We start from the raw sequence: 23,861 nt of genomic DNA, 5'->3' as shown, positions 1-23,861 counted from the left end.
TATAGCAGAGGGGCTTGCATGATTTAATAAAACAATGAGCTATGCTCCACATGTGTGGAGTTACCCAAGGCAGTCAAGTCTTAGTGGTGAGTTCAGACCAAAAAAAAGTGATCAACTGGAAAAGGAAATGGCAAACTGCTTCAGTACCTTTGCCAGGAACACCCATGGAAGAAAATAGTGCATGGAGTTTTAAAGCATTGGACATACCAAATAACTGAACAACAACAAATGTGCCAGGGACAGCTAGGTGACTGAAGATAGAACCCTGGGCCTGGATTTCAAATCTGATTTTCAACACTGATTATATGAATCTTTACCTCTGTAGCTTCAATTTCTTCATAGGTAAAATGGGAATAATAATAGCATCTACCTCCCAGATCGATAATAATTGTAAAATGCTTAGTAGAGTGCCTAGCATATTATGTGATATATAAATGTTAGCTATTCATTATCATCACAAATGAAAAGGGAAAAAAAGATCTTGGTTTTCAGGAAACCTAGTCTGATTAGGGAGAAAATTTTCAAAAGTAATATACAAAGAAAATAGATAATTTAAAGCTAATCTCAAAGGGAAATCATTAGCATTAAGGGGAAATGAGAAATGCTTCTTGCAGGAGATAAGATTCCTGAAGGAAGCCAGGAGGCAGAGATGTGGAGAGGGGAATTCCAGGTATGGAGATAATCAAAAATGCCCAGTGTCAGGATATGTTGTTCAGCAAGGTAATAATCAGATTATAGAGTATGTGGAGGGATGTAGGTCTAAAAAGACTGTAAAGGAAGGAGGGGTCAGGTTCCAAAGGACTTTATAAGAATCAAAGAGCAATGAGATGGCACAGTGGATAGCATGCTATCCTGAAATCAGGAAGATTCATCTTCTTGAACTCAAATCTGACTTCAGACATTCACTAGCTGGGTGACCCTGGGAGAATCCCTTATCTCTGTTTGTCTCAATCTCCTCATTCGTAAAATGAGCCAGAGAAGGAAATATTAAGCCACCCAATATCTTTGCCAAGAAAACCCCAAATGGGTTATGAAGAGTCGGACATAACCAAAATAACTGAGCAACATAAGAACTAAACCCAGAATTTTATATTTGATGCCAGAGGTAATCAGGAGCCATTAAAATTGATTGAATAGAAAGTGAGACACAGTCATATCTTTACTGTTGGAAGATCACTTTGATAAATGAGTGGAAAATAGATTGGATTAAGAAGTGATTTGAGGCTGGGAGACTGACCAACAGGCTATGACAGTAATTCAGGCTTGAGATGTTATGGTCCTACAACTGGGATGGTGGTATTGTCAGAGAAGGGAGGAAGATATAAAGAGATACTCAGGCAAATCAAAGGGTCTTAACTACAGATTGGTTATGGGGGAATGTGACCATTCCTTATGAGCCTGGGTGACTAGGAGGATGGTGTTACCTTTAATAGTAATAGGGAAGTTAGGAAGAGTGGAAGGTTTGAGGATGAATGATAATTAGTTCAGTTTTGTATATATTGAGTTTAGGGTGTCTATGGGACATTCAATTTGAAATGTTCAATAAGCAGTTGGAAATGTGAGACTGGAAGTCAGGAGAAAAGTTAGGACTGGACAAATGAATCTGAGCATAGAAGTGATAATTCAGTCCATGGGAATTGATGACATCCTCAAGCCAAATCCTATAAAGGGAGAATGGACCTTGGGGAGAAACCTGTGGTTGGTTGGCATGATCTGGGTGATGATCTAGCAAAGGGAACTGAGAAAGAGTGATCAGACCGATAGGAAAAGAGCCAGAAGAGAATAGTGTTGTGAACACCTAGTAAGTAGAGTGTGCCAAGGGGAAGATGGTGAGTGATAGTGTCACAGGCTGCCGAGGGCTCCAGGAGGATGAGGTGTGAGAAAAGGCCATTAGGTTTACTTACTGAATGAATGAATTTGAACTCCTCTCTTTCTTATAGCATATTTTTTTTTTTGGTACTGGTCCTTCTCTTGTACTTCAATGTAAACTTCTTGAGATCAGAATTTGTGTCACAACTGTCTTTATATCCTTACTATCAAGCACAGTGGTGCTTTGTACAAAGTAACTGTTCAATACATGTTTGGGAAATCAAATGAACTAACTCCTACGAAGAAAAACAACAACAACAAACTTTTTTCTAACTTCATTTTTGTCCAAACATGCTGCCATTTATAAAGGAAAACATAGTTGCTCATCCACAGATGATTTTGTTGTTATTCAATAGTTTTCAGTTCTTAATGGCTTTATTTGGGGTTTTCTGGGCAAAGATTCTGGAGTGATTTGCTATTTCTTTTTCCAGCTTATTTTACAGATGAAGAAATTGAGGCAAGCAGGGATTAAGTTACTCGCTCACAGTCACATGACTAATGAGTATCTGGGGCTAGATTTAAATTTAGGTCTTCAGGTCTCCAAGTTTAATACTCTATTCACTATGTCACCTAGCTACTCTCCATGGCAAGTAGACCTTTGCTTTATGCTGATTGTCCAGGAATGGGGACGCATTGTATTGAATGCTCCACACCCTCTTGGCTAGTCCAATAGAATTCATAGGAATATATTGATGAAATTGGTGGCTAAATCTGAGAACAAAGACATTGAGACAACTGCGAGAAAAAGCAACACCCCCTTTTAAAATCTGATTAGCCCTGAGTTCTAAACAAGCGGTTCTTAAACTGTAGTTCTAAGGACACTCCAGATCATCTGGAGGCAGATCTCTCATCACAATAGGAAACTTTTGATACTGTAATTTCTGAGTAAACTAATCTTTCTTAATCAATAGATTTGTCTTTAGACATTTCAACAGAATTATTCTTACAATTTTTATTAGGAATCTTTTTTTTTTTTTTAGGTTTTTGCAAGGCAAATGGGGTTAAGTGGCTTGCCCAAGGCCACACGGCTAGGTAATTATTAAGTGTCTGAGACTGGATTTGAACCCAGGGACTCCTGACTCCAGGGCCCCTGCTTTATCCACTGCACCACCTAGCCGCCCCCCTAGGAATCTTAATATCACACAATCACGCTAAATAAAATTTCTCATTCTTTTATTAGTTACCATATAAATTTCTTGAACTTGGACTTTCCCCATCACTGATAGGAGTTTTACCTTAAAATTATCTTGGCCCCTTTCCTTCACCCTTTTGGGCTTCCTCCTTTCCCCTCAAACTCTCTGTCAAACAACAATTTGAAGACTTCAGTGAATTAAACATAAAATTCACTGAGATGCCTCACATTTTGTTAGGGAATGGTTAATCATGAGCTGAAAAATGAGATTGTGATTCTCTTTAAAACTTTTCTTCTAGGGGCACTAGGTGGTGCAGTGGATAAAGCAGGGGCCCTGGAGTCAGGAGTACCTGGGTTCAAATCCAGTCTTAGACAGTTAATAATTACCTAGCCGCGTGGCCTTGGGCAAGCCATTTAACCCAATTTGCCTTGCAAAAACCTAAAAAAAAAAATTCTCTTCTTGCCTAGGAAGGTTTTGTTGTATTGTTGCTCCTTGAAATGGTTAAGTCTCTCTGTAACTTTCAAAGTCTGCTTCTCAAATATCTGTCTCCTGTTTTCCTGTCATCATAGAGCTTGCTGAGCTTTGCTGAGTAGGTGGTTCTGGCTTCATGGTCTAGACTTCTATAGCTCTCTGCTCTGGACTGCCTTCCAAAATGTAAGCTGCTGAGGGCAGGGACTGTTGGACTTTTTTTTCTTCTTTGTATTCCTAGTTTTCACACACTTAGCACAGTTTCTAACATACAGTAACCATTTAATAAATGCTTGTTGATTAAATAGTTCCCTAGAATTCAACCGTTACTTCCAAATTCTAGAGATAGTTCTAGGTGACTATTTCTAACACTATAGTTCATGAGGTCTCCTGGATGGGCTTCCTGGGTAGCTAGATGGAGCAATGGATAGAGCACTGACCTTGGAGTCAGGAGGAGGGGAATTGGAATCGAGCCTCAGACATTTTCTAGCTGTGTGACCTTGGGCAAGTCACTTACCTCTGCTTGCCTCACATCCAGAGCCATCTCCAGTCGTCCTGATTTCCATCTGATCACTGAACTCATATGGCTCTGTAGGAGAAAGTAAGACTGGTGTCTTGGCACAGCAGCCCCTCACTCACATCTAATTCATGTACTTATCATGGCATCACTTGATGTCATGATCTTCAAGAATGAAGTACAACCATTATTACGTTCTTCCTGTCAACAGTCAGTAGAGAAGATTGTTGTCGTTGAGTTTCTTTCAGTCATGTCTGACTCTTTGTGACCTCATTTACGGTTTTCTTGGCAAAGATAATGTAGTGGTTTGTCATTCCCTTGTCCTTCTTTTATAGATGAGAAAACAGACAAATAGGATTAAGTGACTTGCCTAAGGTTACACAGCTAGCAAATATCTGAAGCTAGATTTGAACTTAAGAAGAGTACTATATCCATTGGGACACCTACCTGCCCAGTAGGGAGGATTTGCTAATTGCAGAGGCAAGAGAGTAGTAGTAATAACAACAATAGCAACAACAGTTGTAGGAACAGTAGCAGCAGCACCGATAGAAGTAGTGGTGTAGAAGTAAGTGCTGGTGGTGGTGGTGCTGATGGTAGTAGTAGTAGTAGTAGCACTAGCAACCCTTAGAGGAAGCTAGGTGGTAAAGTAGATTAGAGCCCTGAATCTGGAGTTAGGAAGACTTACCTTTCTGAGTTCAAATCTGGTCTCAGATACTAGCTGAGCAAATCACCTAATCTCAATTGTCCCAATTTTCTCATCAATGAAGGAAGCTAGAGAAAAAATGGCAAACAACCTCCATTACTTTTGCCAAGAAAACTCTAAATGGGGACATGAAGAGTCAAAAATGACTGAAAAATGAAAGTAATTTGTAGATTGTATTAACTGAGCTGGGGTGGAGTGAGAGAGCCAAATCCTTCCCCTTTACTTCTTTTGTAAATATTGTGTTTTAATTTTTCTGATTATCCCCCCCCCCCCACCTTGTCTTTCCTTTAAAAGTCCTCTGTCTTTTGTGATCATTGTACCTTGGTTAATTATTTCTGAAATTCTTCTTGCATCTCATAATTTTTTAAATCATTGAAGTGTTGAAGTTTAAAACATATTTTAGGCATGCTAAATCTTGGGTTCTTTCTTGCTGAAGTTCTGAAGATTCCTCCTTTGGAAAAAGGGGATAGACTTCTGGAAAAGGCAATGGGATTAAGTGAATTGTCCAGAATTACACAACTAATATTAAGGATCAGAGACCAGATTTTAATTCAGGTCCTCTTGACTCCAGGGCCAGTGCCTGAGGATTTTTCTACTTCTATTTTGTGAGATAATTTAGATAAGTCTTGAAAATTTTTCTTTGGTGATTTCCTGAAAATAATATTTGGGGTTTTTTAATTCCTTAGATGTTGATTATTCTGTGATCTATCCTCCAGGTCCTTCATTTTGGGTCTGCATATTTTCTAATGGTTTAGATAAATTAGCAAGCATTGTGAATCTATATTTCCATTTGTCTTTTTTCCTGTAACAATCTATCCACCAACAAGTAGTTATGAGGCACTCGCTATATATGTCACATGCTATTCTAGTGGTTGGAAAGTTCAAAATTAAACTAGAACTATGATCAGGTAGCCTACATGTACATATAGTATTTATAAGTAAATATATATATGTATATACTGACATGTATATAATGATATTATCTTTATATTTATATATACATATATATTTAAACACGTTTTTTGTTTTTCAGTCATGTCTAACTCTTGATGAATTTTCTTGTCAGAGATACTGGAGTGGTTTACCATTTCCTTCTCCAACCCATTTTACAGATGAGGAAACTGAGACAATAAAGGTTTAGTGACTTGCCCAGGGTCAAATAGGTAATAAATGTCTGAGGTCAGATTTGAACTCCTGAAGAAGAGTCTTCTTGATACTAAGACCAGTGCTCTATCCATTGTATATCACCTAACTGCCCGTGCCACCTAATTGTACCTAGATTAATAGTAGTCTAGAGGAGGAGTGAGGATAACAATAAGGTGGTAGAGAGTTGAAGCCGCGTCAGTCAGGCAACGAGCATTTAATAAATGCTTAGTACATGCCAAACATGAAGGACACAAAGAAAGATCTTCCCCACCCTCCCAAAATGTTCCTACTTTCAAGGATCTTACATTCTAAAGGGGGAAACAACATGTAAATACCTAAGTAATCACAAGATATATTCAGAATAGATGGAAGGTAACCTGAGAGGGAAAGAGATCAGTGACTGGGGGGGGGGGGGGGGGAGTCAGGAAAGGCCTCCTGCAGAAGGTGAGATTTGAGCTGACTCTTAAAAGAAGACAGGAAAACTAAGCAGCGGAGGTGAGGGGGCAGGGTATTCCAGGCATGGGAGACAGCCAGAGCCAAGGCACAAGACAAGTTAGAGGGTTATGTGTGTTGAACAGCATGAAAGTCACTTTGAACTCTGGCATGTGTGTTGAAGAGTAATATGTACGAAAATTGGAAAGATACGAAGAGGCTAGGTTATGGGGAGCTCTAAATGCCAAAAACTTGATCCTTGAGGAAATAGGAAATCATTAGCGCTCAATGTGTGTAAAGAGGGAGAGTGTCAAGTTCAGATCCATGGTTCAAAAAACAATCACCTTGGCAACTAAAAGAAAGCTGGATTAGAATGGAGAGAGACCTGAGGCAGTTATTGCAATATTTCATATGAGAGATAATGAGGGCCTGAACCAGGAGTAGAACTGTGAGTGGAGCAAAAGAGGATATATGTGAGAAATGTTGTGAAGATAGAAAAGCCAAAATAACAACAATGGATTGGATATGTAGGGAGAGTGAAATGGTCTGGGAGTCAAGGACTCCATGACTGGAATGTTGGTGATACCATTGACATGATTAGGAAAATTCTTAAGAGGGAAGGCTAATGAGTTTCATTTTGTACATGTTGAATTTAGTCGAGTTGCCTCATGGATATACATTCTGAAACATCCAATAGGCAGCTGGTGATGAAGGGGAGACACTAGGGATAGGTAGGCAGATAGATCTATGAATTTATATCAATATGACTTATATAGAGATATAATATAGATCCTATATGATATATTATATATATATATATTATATATATATATATAGGTAGGTAGATAGATGACAGATGGATAGATAGATAGATAGATAGATAAATGGTAATCATACCCATGAGAGCTAGTGAAGTCCCCAGAAAGAAAGTGAAGAGAAAGAAGAGAAGACCTAAACACCAATCCCCACTAATTTATAGTTAGGAATATGATTTGTTGTTGTGCACTTTTCAGTTCTGTACTACTCTTTGTAATCCCATTTGGGGTATTCTTGACAGATACTAGAATGGTTTGTCATTTCCTTCTCCAGTTCATTTTATAGTTGAGGAAACTGAGGCAAACAAGGTTAAGTGATTTGTCCAAGGTCACACAATGAATCTGAGGCTGGATTTGAATTCAGATCTTTCTGACTTGAAGCCCAGTACTCCATCTACTAATCACCTATTCATTATCTAGGGTATGATATGAAGCAACAAAAGAGGCTGAGAAGGATTGCTCAGAAATTTAGGAGTAGAGTCCATGCTATAGAAACTCAGAGAAGGGAAGCATCTGGATGGTGAAGCAAAGAAGTCAAGAAGGACAAGGACATGGAAAAGAAGTTAAGACTCTTAATAACTCATGAAAGAGCATTTTTAATTGATTCAACATCTATTGTTAGCTGCTTTTATGGGATTTCTGAGGTTCCCCCCTTGTATTCTACACACTGGTCAATTTTATTGTTTTTTTTCCTTGATCCTTTTTCCTCTTGATCTTTTTTTAATTTGGGTTTTTTTTTGGTAAGGCAGTGGGGTTAAGTGGCTTGCCCAAGGCCACACCACTAGGTAATTATTAAGTGTCTGAGGCTGGATTTCAACTCAGATACTCCTGACTCCAAGGCCAGTGCTCTATCCACTGTGCCACCTAGCCGCCCCACCTCTTGTTCTTTTAAAAAAAAATCTTTTCATTTCTTGTCTGCTTTTGCAATTAAAAAAAAACTTTCTTCAAGCTTGTCTTTTATTTGGCCTCATGATTTTCTTGGGATTGCCAATTCTTACCTAATTATTTGGCTTGTTATCCTTCCTAACAATATGTCTCAGGATATCATGCCTGTTTTCTCTTTCAATTTCTATTCTTCTTGAACATTTTGTTTGTTGTTGTTTAGTCATTTTGCAGTCATGTCTGACTCTGTAACCCCATTTGGGGTTTTCTTGGCAGAGACACTGGAGTGGTTTACCATTTTCTTCTCCTACTCACACGAGGGAACTGAGGCAAACAGGGTTAAGTGACTTGCCCAGAAATCACCCAGCTAGTAAGTATCTGAGGCCAGATTTGAACTCAGGAAGATGAACTTAGTTTAAACGTTATTCATTGCGCCAACTACCTCTCTTTCTGGTACATCAGCTGATCTCTAATAAACTTTTAGTTGGTTTTATTTTCTTGAGTGGTGAATTAAAGCCATTTTCCTCATCTGCTTTTAGTGGGTTGTGTGAGGAGTATTCTCTATCTTGGATCCATCTTTGGTATGAACTAATCAATAATAAAACTTAGGCATCTTTTCATTCATGCCTACTGTCTCTTCAGAAGCAGTACGATTCCTCTCTCCTATTCTGGGCAAACAGTAAGCACAGGAGCAGGACTAGGGACAAGAGCTCAGCAGGACTGTCCATGGAACAAAAATGTTTGAGAACCACTGAATTAACCATATACCCATTTTTATTTTATTTTTATATTTTACTTTGTTTTTCTGATTACGTTATGAAAGTTTTTCAACATCCATCCACTTGCTTATTTATAAGTTACACATTTTTCTACCACCCTCCCTTCCCACCCCCCTCCCTACAGTGGTGAACAGTCTAATAAAAGTTGTACATACTCATTTGTATTTAACATGTTTACATATTAGTCATTTGTGTATGAGGAGTTAGGACTAAGAGAAAAGAAAGAAAACCATGAGATGAGAAGAAAAAACATAAGAGAAGCTTTTAAAAGGTGAACCTAGTATCCATTCAGATTGGGGGGGGGATGTTTTGTTTGGCCTTGTTTTCCTTTGGATATGGATGGTATTGTCCAAAATCGGTCTCCCAGGGTACAGCATACATTTATATCACTTGCTGTCTCTGCTCCTTGAGTCTCTGACTGTCAAAGTGGGCTTCAGTTATCCTGATTGAGCTTTTCTGAATTTGAGAGAGCATTCATACTTGGAAAAGCAAAATGAATGAGAAATTGAAGTGATCTCTGATTTATGAGATGGGAGCTGCTCTCACAGTTCTAATTTTTTAGTTCCTTGCATATCATGATGCAATCACAAAAGTCTCTCTGGGAAAATTGTGCTGTTCAAAATGATTTCCTTGCTTATAATTCAGTTTAGGAGTAAGATGAGCTGGTGATGGAACCCTTTTGGAGGGCAAAATGAATGTGTATGATTTGTATGATAAGGTGGTAATGGGTATATATTGGGAGGATTGTTTTGCTGGTGTGTTACAAGGTAGGCAGGTGGTGGATATGAGGATATGAAGAGAATTTTGATAAGGTAGAGTCTGTAGCTTTGAGAAATTTTAGGCTATATTTGACAGAGGTGCCTGTTTGACCAAGGGATTCTCTACTCTCCTGCTCATCTTCTTCCCTTCTCATCCTTCTCTCTCCTCTGGAAGAATGAGTTGAGTCATCATGCCATGGAAACATGATTCCTTGTGTGATCTGGGGGAGAGAGCTGGAGGAGCCAGGGCTGTTGGGAGGGTTTGTGGCCAGCCCAGCCCAATGACCCCAGGGACTGTCCCTCCCAGCCTGTTGATCACAACTAGGAAGGGAGTGTCCATGCTTCCAGAGAGCCAGTCATCTAGTGAGCCTGTGTTTGTGTTTCTCTTTGGATCAAGCTGTTTTCTCTCTGTGTATGTTTGCCTTCTTTGATCTCTATATTCTTTAATTCTTCAGTAAACCTTATTAAACCCATTATTTAATACGAAAAACAATCAGTTCTAGAGCTTGTCATGGATTTGCACAGGAGAAATAAAATAAAGTGATTAATTTCTCTTCTATAAGAATATACTAAAAATGTAACTTGATTGGATATCAATTCAGAGTTTCTGGAATATTCTACTAAACTATACTATACTAGGTTATGTTTCATATATTATAGCATAGCATAGCATCTTATGTTACATCATGTTATGCTATATTGGGGTCTACTCTACTCTATCATTATAATATACTATGTTATATTATGTTATGCTATATTAGGTCATGTGGGCAGCTAAGTGATGCCACAGATCCTGGGTTGGAATCAGGAAGATTTATCTTCCTTTGTTCAAATCTAGCCTCTAGCTGTGTGACCCTGGGCAAGTGACTTCATCCTCTTTGTCTCAATTTCCTCATCTGTAAAACAAGAAAGAGAAGGAAATGGCAAACCACTTAGTATCTTTGCCAAGAAACCCCAAAATGGGATCATGAAGAGTCAGACAGGTCTGAACAACAAATAATGTACTAGGTCACTTGTCATGCCATGTTATGTCATGTTGTGGTGTATATCATATCAATAACTACCAGATATTCTCTGAACCACTTTGATAAATTTCTCAGATCCCCTAGGAGTACTGAACACCAGGTTGGGATTCCCTGGTATATTAGGTCTACCTTTATGGGTCTCTGTGTATGACTGTAACAGTGTCTCCCCCATTCTATTTCTGTGTTTCTATCCATGTTTCACTATGTGATTGTTTCTGAGTGTCTTACTCTGTGTTTGCCAGGGTCCATATCTGACTGGGTCTACATGTGTCTCATTCTGTTTTTCATTTGTGTCCATGTAGTTCACACATACACACACATATGCACACTCAATTGGTGCCCTTTCCAGATACCACAAGACTTAGGTTACTAGATTAGTAAAGGGACTCGTCACTGCCCTGTACCCAAACCCTTGAACACTCCCTCCCCAGCACCCAGGGCCTAACACATTGCTAGACACATTGAAGATGCTTTTTGATTGATTGATTTGGGTGCTTCCTCATCAGTTTGGGAACTCTATGACCCTTATTTGACCTCTAAAATCTTCTAGCTTAAAAACTATGATCTTCTGATGATTCCTGAGGAGTGGTTAGATTTTGGCATCCACTTGGGTATCTCCCCCTCTTCCCAACTCAATCATAATTGATTACAGCATTTTGAGTGAACCTATGTATGAGGCAGATGGTATCTGTGGGTACCTCACCCTGGCTATATCTAGAGGTCCTTTTTTGTTCAAGGCTACCAATTATGTCTCCTTTCAGTGTATGTGCATGGAGGTATCAATCACTCTTCCCCCTCTAACAAGGAATTGAATATGAAAGTGTGGAGGAGTCTGGGAAAGAGTGACTAGATGTAAGGGAACCAGATATCCTTCCTGGGTAGGATTTCAACAACCGGAGGATACTTGGAAAGAAGAAAGGAAGGGAGGTATTTATTTAGGTGTCTCAGTGGATAGAGCATCAACTCTGGAGTCAGGAGGACCTGAGTTCAAATGTGACCTCAGATACTTAATTACCTTGTTGTGTGACCTTGGGCAAGTCACTTAACCCACTGCCTTGCCAAAAAAAAAAGGAGGGTAGACCATTGAACCATCTTGTACCAAGGTCTAAACAGGACACTGAGTTTTTCCTGTCAGATGGTCTGAAGTGAGAACTGAATACAATAGCTCCAACCTCAGTGGAGGCTAGGAAGCTTCCATATCACTTATTCTTAGCCCATTAGCCCCTCCCCTCTTTCCTCCAAAATGAGGATCTTTTTCTTTTTTTAGGTTTTTTTTTTTTGGCAAGGCAAATAGGGTTAAGTGGCTTGCCCAAGGCCACACAGCTAGGTAATTATTAAGTGTCTGAGGCCAGATTTGAACTCAGGTACTCCTGACTCCAGGGCCGGTGTTCTATCCACTGCACCACCTAACTTCCCCCAAAATGAGGATCTTTCAGGTTCCTTCTACTCCTAAATCAATAGCCCTACAATCCCTCTCTTTTTACTCTGAGTACTTAATCCTTGCCCAAGTTCCCAGACCTCTCCCCCCAAGACTATAGCTCGGCTTGACCCCCTTTCCTTGCTCCCCCACCCTGATTCTATCATCTTCCTAATCCTTTGACCCTATTGATGGGATAGGGTGGGGTTCTCCTTGGAGAAAACTGAAAAGGATTTTATGTGATGCTTTTTTTCCTCAGCAGACTTTTCCCCAACAATTCTCCAAGTGGGGGATCCAAGAGGCCTTTGAAGAGAATTATGGCTTTGGAGCATTAAACCCATCAGAGGATTTGCTGTGAGTTCCTATTGGCAACACACACAACATCCACACATCCACAAATATATACACGTACATATATACATAAATGCATACATTCCTATTAGATCTTGTAAATTGGGAATTACTCTTTTATTTCCAGTTTCTGCTTAGGGACATCCCATGGTCAGTTAAGGTCTCATAAGGAAGAAGGTTTTATTGAAAGCTCTCTGTCCTAAAGCAGGGAGAAAACTTGGGGACAGACAATATTGGTCATGGAGTAAACTTTAGAAAGATGCTGGTTGAAGTAAGTGGGCAACGGAGTTGGCACTGGCCTGGAGATGGCCACAGTGATCCCTGGTTCTGGGGGGGACCATGTGTTGCAGCTGCTCTGATCCTGTCCACCCTCCCTGGTCCCTGATCACAGAATGAGAGGATGGCAAACCCACCTGCGCCTATACTTGTTCCCCCTGGACCCGACTGCCTGCGTCCCTTCACTCCTGAGTCCCTACAGGCCATAGAGAAGCGGGCAATAGAGGAGGAGGCAAGACTCCTTCGGAACAAGCAACTTGAGATTGAAGAGCCTGAGAGAAAGCCACGAAGTGACCTGGAAGCAGGGAAGAATCTACCCTTCATTTATGGAGACCCCCCACCTGAGATCATTGGCATCCCCTTGGAGGATCTGGATCCCTACTACAGTGACAAGAAGGTCTCGTCTCCTGTATCTCTCTCTATCTCTGTCTCTTGGTGTGTTTCCATTTCTTTGTCTCTGTGGTCTTTAATCTCCATATCTTTTGTCCAATGGATTTCTCTAATTCTTTCTGCTTCTCTATATATTTTACAACCTCTGACTGTGTATCTCTCTTTATCTCTTTCCCTCTCTGTGTGTCTCTGTGTTTATCTCTGCATCTCTCATAGTTTCTTTCTGCAACTCTCTGTCTTTGTCTACATTTGCCACAATCTGTCTCCATCTCTTGTCCTGATTCTGTATTACTCCATGTCTCTCAAAACCTCTATCTATTGATAGCTCTGACTGTATTCTCACTTTTCTCTTTCAAAGTCTATTTCTATATCTCTGTCGTCTCTCATGGTCTTTGCCCCTCAGACCTTCATCGTGTTGAACAAGGGGAAGGCCATTTTCCGATTCTCAGCCACCCCAGCCCTGTATATGCTGAGTCCCTTCAGTGTGATAAGGCGTGGGGCCATCAAAGTTCTCATCCACTCATATCCTTCCCAGAATGGGCATGGGGGTACCGGGGGTGGAACTGGAGAGATAGAGAGGGAAGGGAGGAAGCTGTGGGTAGGTACATTTATTGAGAGCTATATGGAGAAGGAATCTAAAGTATTGACTAAGGAAGCTCCTTGTCTTTCCTCCCTATTCCTGTTACTCTCAAACTTTCCTTAACCTTTCTCCCTCCCAACGTTGTTCAGCTTATTCATCATGATCACCATCCTGGCAAACTGTGTGTTCATGACCATGAGTGACCCCCCTCCTTGGTCCAAAAATGTGGAGTAAGTTTCACATATGTAATTCCTCTATATTTCTCATACATGATCCAAATTCACTTCTCTCTTGGGACACAACTACTAACATTCTTATCACCAGGGGTGGGATAAGAATAGTGTGATGCAATGAATATAGAACTGAATCAGAGAAAAGAAGACCAGGGTTCACGTCCCACCTCTGATGCAACTTGGCTGGGTAGTCAATTAGCCTTTAAGTGCTCTAGATAATTTTAAGACTAGAAATTGAAGAGAAAGATCATTGGTAGAGGGAGGAGTTTTTTGTTTTGTTTTGTTTTTTAAGGGAATTCCTCATTACAATAAAATAGGTTCAAATTTTCTTTACTTGAAGAGAGATGGTGGCATATTTCATCACTGTCACTCTCTTCCCTGAGATATAGCGTATTTCCTCTCCTTGTACTTAACACCTTTTTTGATTCCTGGGAAAAATCCATTCTGGTATTATTACCATCATCCTTCATGGGAAGACATCCTTAAATTTCCTGAACTTCCACAATTTCTGTTACCTTCATCCTTCCAGAGACACATATCTGCTACCACTGTCTTTGTCATTCCCCATCCCCTACTTCTACACTCACACCTATACCCATAAACCCCTTCACCCTCTATATACATATAACCTCACCCAAAATTATAACTAAAAATTTTCACAGCAATACAAGAAGCTTGGTTAGGAAGGAGTGTGAGGTAGGAACGGAGGGAGGGCAGGCTCATCTATCTAAGTAAATCTGTCAGAGAAAGAAGGCAGGGGACTCCAGATTGAGGCTGTCACCGCCTAGGATATAGAATCGAATAGGGATGGAAATGGATCCTAGGACATTGTTGGGGCAAAAAGAAAAACTTTCTACCTTAGGGTTCTGTGCTAGTTATGGCACTTCCCTCACTCTCAATTACATCCTTGCTCCCAGGTATACCTTTACCGGAATCTATACCTTTGAGTCGCTCATCAAGATGCTCGCCCGAGGCTTCTGCATTGATGACTTCACATTCCTCCGGGATCCCTGGAACTGGCTAGACTTCAGTGTCATCATGATGGCGTGAGGGGGGGCCTGAAGGGGCAGGAACAGGGTCTCAAGAGTGTGGGAAAACTCACTTCTGGAAAGTGTTATCTTAAAGTGAGAAAATGGGAATTAGGAGTCCTGAATAGCATGATTAGGTGATCTTTTAGTGTGTTGTTAGTAGATAGTCTTATAGTGAGGAGGAGATAACCTTACCCTTTCAGATCATAAGTATGGTGCAATGCAGAGAGCCTTGGACTTGAAGTCAGAAGACCTGAGTTCAAGCTCTAACTCTAGTAGTTACTAGCTAGGTGGCCTTGAGCACCTCAGGCCTTTAAATTTTTTAAAGTTTTTTTGCAAGGCAATGGGGTTAAGTGGCTTGCCCAAGGCCACACAGCTAGGTAATTATTAAGTGTCTGAGACCCAACTTGAACTCAGATACTCCTGATTCCAGGGCTGCGCTCTATCCATTGAACCACCTAGCCGCCCCACCTTTAACTCTTTTGAGACTCAGTTTTCTCATCTGTAGAACAGGCCTGACCCACCTCACAAGGCTATAAAAAAGTACTTTATAAAGTGCTTTACAAATGTCTTAATACAAAACCCCAAAATCTTTTTGAGAAAACAAAACAGCATCCTCTCCAGCTTCTCCCTCCCCTGCCCTACTGTAGAATTTCTAAGGGTTCACAATGAAGGTTTGAGCTCCTCCAAGACCCAGAAAGGGCCCCCAACTCCATCCTTGTCACTTTAGGAATCCTTCTAATTTGGTAGATTCCTGTCCCCCAACCCCACCCCTCCAGATACATAGTTGATCCTTTCTCACCTCCTAAGACTTTAGCATGAATACCTCTCCCTTCCCCTCTCCTTCAGGTACCTGACAGAGTTTGTGGACATGGGAAACATTTCAGCCCTGAGAACCTTTCGTGTGCTTCGAGCCCTGAAGACTATAACAGTTATTCCAGGTATTGAGGGGTGTTTGGGGGCGGGGGGGAAATTTCTGAATAATAATGATAAGATGATGATGCTAATAGCTAGCATTTGTATTATTCTTTAAATTTTGCAATGTACTTTATAAATATTATCACATTTTATCCTCATAACCCCGGGAAATAGGTGCTATTGTCCTTATTTTATGGATGAAGAAATTGGGGCAAACAGAGGTTAAGTGACTTGTTCAGAGTCACCCATTTAGAAAATATTTAAGGCCAGATTTGAATTCAGAACTTCATGATTCCAGATTCAGTAGTTTATCCAAAATTGTTAAAAATCCTATCTCATGATTTCTCTCTCATCACATTCAACTGAGATCAATGTATACCATGGAAACAATGTAAAGACTAACAGAATGTCTTCTGTGGGGGGTGGGGGAGGGGAGTAAGAAGGGGGGGACTGTAAAAATTCAAAATAAATAAAATCTTTCTAAAAAATAAAATAACTTAATAAAAAAATCATATCTCATTTTATTCACACAACAATCCTGGGAGGTAGGTGCTTTCTATCACCACTATTTATGTTTGAGGAAACTGAGGGAATCAGAGTGAAGTGTCTTACTCAGAGCCACACAGACAGGTTTTGAACTCAGGACCTCCTGCCTCTAAATCCAATGCTCTATCCATTGTGCCACTTAATTGCCTATATTTTGTATTCCTGACATAAACACATCCCTAAGCCTGTACTGGCTTTCATCCCATTTTCCATGCCTTAGAAGCATTTGCTCCTCTGCTTTTTCCTCCCACCCCTAGGCCTTTGTCCTTTAACAGGTCACTGTAGACCAAAAAATTTTCCCAGAATGACTAAGAAGCTTAAGGTCATAGGAGCATAGGTTCCTATTCATCATGAAACAGACCAAAACACAGGGTAGAAAAAGTCATCTATGACCAGACTAGAAAAGAAAGTAAGCAACATAAGAATTGTTGTATGCTTACTATATTAAAACATAGCACAAGGTACTTGGAAGAATTTCTTACTTTTCCCTTATAACCTCTGTCCCTAAAGTCCATTAAAATGGGACTTGATGGCTTTCATCTCCTTCAAGTAAGGAGAGGGCTCCATCCCAAAGGGTTTTGAGATAGGGGTTATTCTAGTTTCATCAGAGAGACCAAACTCACACAGATAATATGATTCCAAAATAATGCAGCTGATAAGTGCAAAGTAAAGACAGAATAGAGAAATCTGTCACTTTGCAAAATATGAGACCAAGGACCTAGAAGAGTAGAGATCATGTTGATCAAAGAGATGGAGAAGTTGTTAGAGGAAAAATCAAAGAAACATCCTAATAGCAAATTTAGAAAGAAGAAACACTTCTAATATCAAAGTTAGAAAGGAAAAAACACTCTCTAGAAAGGGGACAGAAAGGTGGCAAAGTAGATATAATACCAGGCTTGGAGTCAGAAAACTTGAGTTAAAAACTAGTCTCAGACATTTGTTAGCTGGGTGACCTTGGGCAAGTTGTTTAACTCTGTTTGTTTCAGTTTCTTCATTTGTAAAAAGAGCCATAGAGGGATATAACAAACCACTCTTTTCCCAGAAAACTCCAAATGGGTTCACTACGAATCAGGTGCAACTAAAACGACTGAACAACAACAGAAAGGATCTTAGTGATCAATTCCAGGTAGTATAGGGGCAAAATGCTGACCAGACTTGGAGGCAGGTCTCTGGGTTCAAGGTTTAAATTCTGCCTTCTGATATTGTATCATCATGGACAAATCTTTTGACCTCTCTGAGCCTCAGTTTCCTTGACTTTAAAATGATGATGATAATTTTGATGATATTTATCCTTTGTTTTCAAAAAAGACCATGACATCAGTGATGCTATGACATGCAAGTAAATTGAATTTGAGTGGGGGTTTTGGGATAGTGCTGCTCAGTCAGCATATGGAAAGGTATCTAGTGAGTCCTTAATTATAAAATAGAGATACTAGCACTTCCCATCCAGGACTGTTGTGAAGATCTGAGGATGAATATTTGTAAAGCACTTATACAGTACCTGACTCACCAGCCTCCCTTCTCCTCCAGAACTATCTAGATCCAGTGGCTAGATATGAATCAGGAAACTGGAGATAGCCTATGATGCTAGGCTATTAGGATTAAATGACTTACCCAAGATCTCACAGCTAGTAAGTGTCTGAGGTTGGATTTGAATCCAGGTTCTCCTAACATCAGGGCCAGAGCTCTACCCACCAAGTCATCTAGCTACCCCCAAAATGGGTAAAAATGGTAGTTATATTATGTCCCTCGAAGGATATAGTAAGGAAAATAATTTATAAATGTGAAATATCAAGTCCAACCATCTCATTTTACAAATGAGGAAATGGAGACCTAAGAAAGGCCTAAGAAAGGCACACAGCTAGTCAGCATCAGAGTCAGGAATACACCTCAGTTCTATTGCATTAACAGTTAACAGTTAAGTGTTCTTTTCTATACTACAGAAATTCCTGTCTGTAAGTTCATGTTAGATTTTGGTGAGGAGACTGTTGAGGCATGCTGCATTTGTAGGATTGAATAAGAAGAAATGGGCTTATGATAAAAGAAGCATGATTCTGGTCTGATAGAAGGAAGACTAAAGTGATGGATTGTTTGAATGGTTACCCAAGGGAAACTGTGTTCTCTTTGTCTCTAGAAATTTTCAAAAATAGCCAGTCATTTGAAGGTACAGTACAAGAAGGCAGCATCTAATTATTTCTCAAGATCAATCAATTAGTTAATTAATCCAAGAAGTGGGGTGGCTAGGTGGCGCAGTGAATAGAGCACTGGCCTTGGAGTCAGGAGTACCTGGGTTCAAATCTGGTCTCAGACACTTAATAATTACCTAGCTGTGTGGCCTTGGGCAAGCCACTTAACCCCATTGCCTTGAAAAATCTAAAAAAAAAATAATCCAAGAAGTCTGGGAAGTAGAGTGGAAAGAGCACTGTTTTGGAGGATGATGACTCAAGTTCTAGTCTCCATTCTGCCATTTATGAAGTGTAAGCCACTTCATCTTCCTGGGTTTCATTTTCCTCATCTGTAAAATGTTGAAGTTGGACTTGATGGTTTTTTAATTTATTTCAACCCCTCAAAATTTATGAAGTAGCCATTTGGTGCAATGTAATGTAGGAGATCAAGATACTTGGACATGAATTAAAAAACCAGGCTATCCTGAAGGACTTCACATTTTACTGAGGAATAAAAACCCTCTCTAGCTCTAAAGATATAAATCTATGATTTCATACTGAAGGAAGGAAAGAAGGAAGGAAGGAAGGAAGGAAGGAAGGAAGGAAGGAAGGAAGGAAGGGAAGAAAGAGAAATAGGGAAAGACAGAAAGGAAGGATTTCTTAAGCAGTTTCTATGTGTCAGACATTGTGTAAGTACTTTACAATATTAGCTCATTTGATTTCTCAACAGTCCTGGATGGGAGTTGCTATTAACTATTTTATAGATGAGGACCCACTGGATGCCTGTCCATGTGTTGATTAAATAGAGAATAACTTAAGGTAGCATTTAATCAAGTATAAAGAATGTGACTGTCTAGGAGGCTAGACCCAAGTCAGTCAATAAATATCTCCTTAGCATTTGCTAAGTAATTGTGCTAAGAAAAACTAAAACAGTTCACATTCTAATAACGGAGAATAATATGCAAATAATTATGTACAAATAAGATATATAGGGTAGAGATATTTAAATACCACCTCAGATGTTTACTCCCTATGTGACCCTTGACCAGTCACTTAAATCTCTCTGAGCTTCACTTTTCTCATCTGTAAAATGGATATAATTATAGCTCTGATCTTACAATGCTATTATAAAGATAAAATGAGATTATATTTATAAAGTATTTTAAAGTATAATATAAATATGAACTATTAGTTTAGATCCCCTAAAGACTAAGAATCTATGAGAAACAAGACCAAGGACACATAAAACAAGGAAATAATTGGAATGGGTTAGTTCATCTAGAAAGGCTTCATGAAGAGAAGAAGTCTTAAGCTGGGTCTTTGAACGAGATGATTGATACAGAAAGCAGGAGCCAGAGCATGATTATTTCAATAACAGGAAAGGGCAGAAGGGAAAAGGAAGCTGACTAGTGGTGCATCCCCATACATATCCACCATCACTACCATCTTCTTGTCTAGGACTGAAGACAATTGTAGGGGCATTGATCCAGTCGGTGAAGAAGCTCTCAGATGTGATGATTCTTACAGTCTTTTGCCTGAGTGTCTTTGCCTTGGTTGGGCTACAGCTCTTCATGGGGAATCTGAGGCAAAAGTGTGTGAAATGGCCACCCCCCATCAGTGATATCAATGAGACTTGGTATGACAACGGAACGGCCTTATTCAGCAATGAGACAGGTTTTGGTAATGATACAGGATACAGCAACTTCACCTTTGATTGGGATGCCTACATCAATGATGAAGGTGAGAAGGACTTTAGAGAAGGACAAGCTCTACAGAAGTGTAATTATGGATTTTTTTTGGCCATGTGCTCTGGAAGGAACCCTCAACTGAGGTATAAAGAAGGAGACTGACTGGGAGAAGAGGAAGCAGAGACAGAAGCATAGACTTTATGCTATGGAAATTGGGGCAGGATAGAGAAGTAGAAATGACACAGGATGGGGGGAAGAGGGAGAAAGGAACTCATGTCAATGCTCCAAACATTGGCCTACTCTCATTATATTTCTAATAGAAGAATTGGCCTCCCATCTTCGGGGAAGAACTTCTGAGCTCCTAATTCTGTTTATTCGGAATCTGCACAGATATCTACTCATAGGCAGCATATCTACTCAATAGCAGCTTAAAATTTTTAAACAGAGAGAAAGATATCTATATATGATATATGTTTAAATGTAATATAATTATGTCTATTTACATGAGTAATATGATATGGATATGTATATAGAAGCGGTTGATCCTCATTATTCACAAATTCCATACTTGCAAATTTGCCTACTCAATAAAATTTATTTTTAACCCCAAAATTGTACATACAAAGAACAGCAACAAATCTGAGTTGAGGCTCTTTTCAAGTCTATTTAATAGCCATGGTTTTTTTGTTGAAGTTTTTTTTTTTGGTGATTTCACTGTTTAAAAATGTCCCTCTGGCATAGTACTGAAATGTTGTCTAGAGGGCCTAAGCTTAAAAAGACTGTGATGTGTATGATGGAGAGAACACATGCATCAGATAAATTTTCTTTGGGCATGAGTCATAGTGCTGTTTGGCCATGGGTTCCATGTTAATGAATCAACAATATGGTATTCCAGAAAAAAGGAAGGGCAAATTTGTCAGTTTATATATGGAGCCAATTTAGAAAGTGCTAAAAGTAAATGTTGTGAACAGAAACTCATTTGAATTTAACTCTGATTTCCCCAAGATCAATAATTTAGTATTTTCCAATTCAAAGTTTTGAGTTGACTTTATAGAACATAACTACCACAAATGATGAAAACGGACTATCCATATATCTCTCCAGCATTATAGAATTAGTATCTCAACTTTTTTGTGTTTCTTTAACCATAATGTACTCTGAACTTCTGTCCCCTGAAGTCACATTCTTTGGAGACACTTAGACATCCCCAACAGGGGATGGACAGGGGGTGGGGAGGATGGGGCATCAGAAGTTCAAAGACCAGTCAGAGGAGCTTTGATCCCTTTCTCCTACTTGGGTGGGAATTCAGGAATGTGAGGATGAATAGATGTAATGTATATATGTATGTTTGTATATATACATATCCCCAAAACATGTTTGTATTCATAATATGCCACCTCCATGACCTATGATATCCCTTCCTCCCAAAAAAGGGAACTTTTATTTCCTGGATGGTGCCAATGATGCTCTGCTCTGTGGAAACAGCAGTGATGCAGGGTGAGTGATATCAGGGGAGGGAAGAGGTCACCACCAGGGACAGGAGATGCTGAACTAGAGGGATTGGGGATGACTAGGGGAGGAAGAAATGGACTTTTTTGGAGTAAGGACTTGGGATGGGACTATTGAAACCAAGATATGCAAAGAAAAGAGAAATAATTCAGCTGGTACATAGATGCCTGAAGGTGGAGGAAGAACCTCTCACAGGGCACCCCCAAGCTTCCCTTCATAGTGGAACTCAGTTCTGTGTTGCTCAAGAACCTAGGTAGCTCCTTTCCACCTCCCTCTCTGTAGCTCTTTACCAGTCATTAGCTCAAGCTCTTCCACCCCTCCCAAGGCATTGACCATGTATAAAGACACTCAAAGAATCCTCATCCATCTTCCTCCTTCCACATGCCTCAACTCAAGGATTCCAAGTCTTGAAGTCCCTCAGTAGTTAGTAAAGGTTATTCAGGCATAAAAGGTTGGAGGAAATTATGTCCAGACTCATTCTCATCCTGTTAACCTCCTTCCTTTCCTTCTAGGCACTGTCCTGAGGGCTACCAGTGCATGAAAGCAGGCAGGAATCCCAACTATGGCTACACCAGTTACGACACCTTCAGTTGGGCCTTCCTTGCTCTCTTCCGACTCATGACGCAAGATTACTGGGAGAACCTCTTCCAGCTGGTAGGCTCTGTCCCAAAGCCCTCAAGACCCTATTCTCTTAGGACCCAGATTTTTTAGAACCTCAAAGTAAGAAGGGCCCTCAGAGGTCATCTAGCCTAACCTATACCTAAATATCAAGCCTATTTATAGCATCCCCAACTTCCACTTGAATATCTTCAGAGATGAAGACCACACTCCCTTATAATTAGTTCCATTTCACTTTCAACTCTAAATCTAAAGAAGTTTTCTCCTTGTATCTAGCAAAAATCTTCCTTCTTGCAGCTTGTCCCTAACTGTGACCTCTGAAACCAAGTACAATCTGTTTCCCAGTTGGTTTCTTCCAACCCCTCCTCCCTCCCTGGGAACTTTCTACCACTTCTACTTAGCTCTCTCAGGACCCACATTCATAGCTTTCTTCGCTATCTCTATTGATCCTGGAACCTATACAATTGCCTTTCACTCCTCTTCCCCTTTCCTCATCTCAGGGAATTTGGAGGGGTGGTGCATGAAATGGACTCTAGAATAATGTCAATGGAAGGAGGAAACAAGAGAGCAAGAGAGGACCATAGTGTGTATGTGTGTGTGTGTGTGTACAATACATACATGCATATATGATGTATGCATGTGTACATACACATGTGTATATCTCTGTGTATATATACATATATGTGTGTATACATGTGTGTGTGTGTGTGTGTGTGTGTGTGTATATATATATATATATATATATATATATATATATATATATATATATATATATATACTATTTAACTATTTACCCATATTCACTGAAAGTCTGCCCATGCTTGTGGAGTGGAGTGGGGATGAGGTGGTTTGTCAATGCTCTTTGAAAATGAGGCAGGGTTAGTATACCTTTCAGAAGGAAGAGTGTAAATAGTTCTGTTGAGTCTGACCAGGCTCTCTCTGAGGGGTCAAGGGTACAAATTGATCTGGAAGGGACCACAGAAGCTGTTTGATACAAATCTCTCAATTTCAGATGAGGGATGGAGGCTTAGAGCTAAGTGAGTTTCCTAGTGACACACAGCCAGGATGTATCAAAGGCAGTACTTCAACCCAGGTCTTCTCGCCTCTGAGGCAAGTTGTCTAGACACTCTGCTGCTTTTTTCTTTCTCCACCTCTCCTCCAGGATTGTGCTACATACAGGCTTCCTAAATTAGGAAAGATCTCTTTTCCTCAGAGTCTCTGGTTATATATATATAGACTCTCAGTTTTTAATATTTATTTAATCATTTTATTACTATAGTTTAAAATTTTAATTAAATATAATTTAATTAAATATAATTTTAATAGTTTGAAATAATTTTAATACTTTTATTATTTATTGGAGATGATGGGAACAGTAGGCAGGCGAAAGGTAGGATTGATTGACAAGGAGCAAGTCAAGTTATTATATATTGCAGGTTGACATTAAGAAATTAAATGGGGGGAGTTTTGCAGAAGCCACAGGCAACATGTGAAGGCCATCAGATGACAGAAAAAAATTTAGAAACTCAGAAATACCTAAAACATGTGTATGGTTTTCTATAATGTCAACATATTTTATCTTTTAATATCCTAATAATTCAGATTTTTTTCTTGA

At 39.7% G+C, this 23,861-nt stretch overlaps 1 protein-coding gene across 3 annotated transcripts in view; it reads left to right on the top strand.

The window, feature by feature from the left end:
• Positions 1-23,861, top strand: part of SCN4A (sodium voltage-gated channel alpha subunit 4) — a 93,698-nt gene that overhangs the window by 19,287 nt on the left and 50,550 nt on the right. The window contains exons 2-10 of one of the 3 annotated variants that reach the window (XM_074224475.1): positions 12,207-12,298; positions 12,687-12,968; positions 13,365-13,483; positions 13,682-13,771; positions 14,692-14,820; positions 15,652-15,743; positions 19,890-20,171; positions 21,553-21,616; positions 22,141-22,282. In XM_074224475.1, coding sequence (XP_074080576.1) covers positions 12,696-12,968; positions 13,365-13,483; positions 13,682-13,771; positions 14,692-14,820; positions 15,652-15,743; positions 19,890-20,171; positions 21,553-21,616; positions 22,141-22,282 — 1,191 coding nt within the window. In that variant the 5' untranslated portion in view covers positions 12,207-12,298; positions 12,687-12,695. Of the gene's footprint in view, positions 1-12,203; positions 12,299-12,645; positions 12,969-13,364; positions 13,484-13,681; positions 13,772-14,691; positions 14,821-15,651; positions 15,744-19,889; positions 20,172-21,552; positions 21,617-22,140; positions 22,283-23,861 lie in introns of all 3 variants that reach the window. The other 2 variants (XM_074224474.1, XM_074224476.1) reach the window with 2 other exon arrangements.

Source organism: Macrotis lagotis, chromosome 2 (genome assembly GCF_037893015.1).
Source record: "Macrotis lagotis isolate mMagLag1 chromosome 2, bilby.v1.9.chrom.fasta, whole genome shotgun sequence".
NCBI classification, from domain to species: domain Eukaryota; kingdom Metazoa; phylum Chordata; class Mammalia; order Peramelemorphia; family Peramelidae; genus Macrotis; species Macrotis lagotis.
Note: the sequence above shows the minus strand (reverse complement) of the source record. Positions and strands in the feature narration are given on the sequence as shown.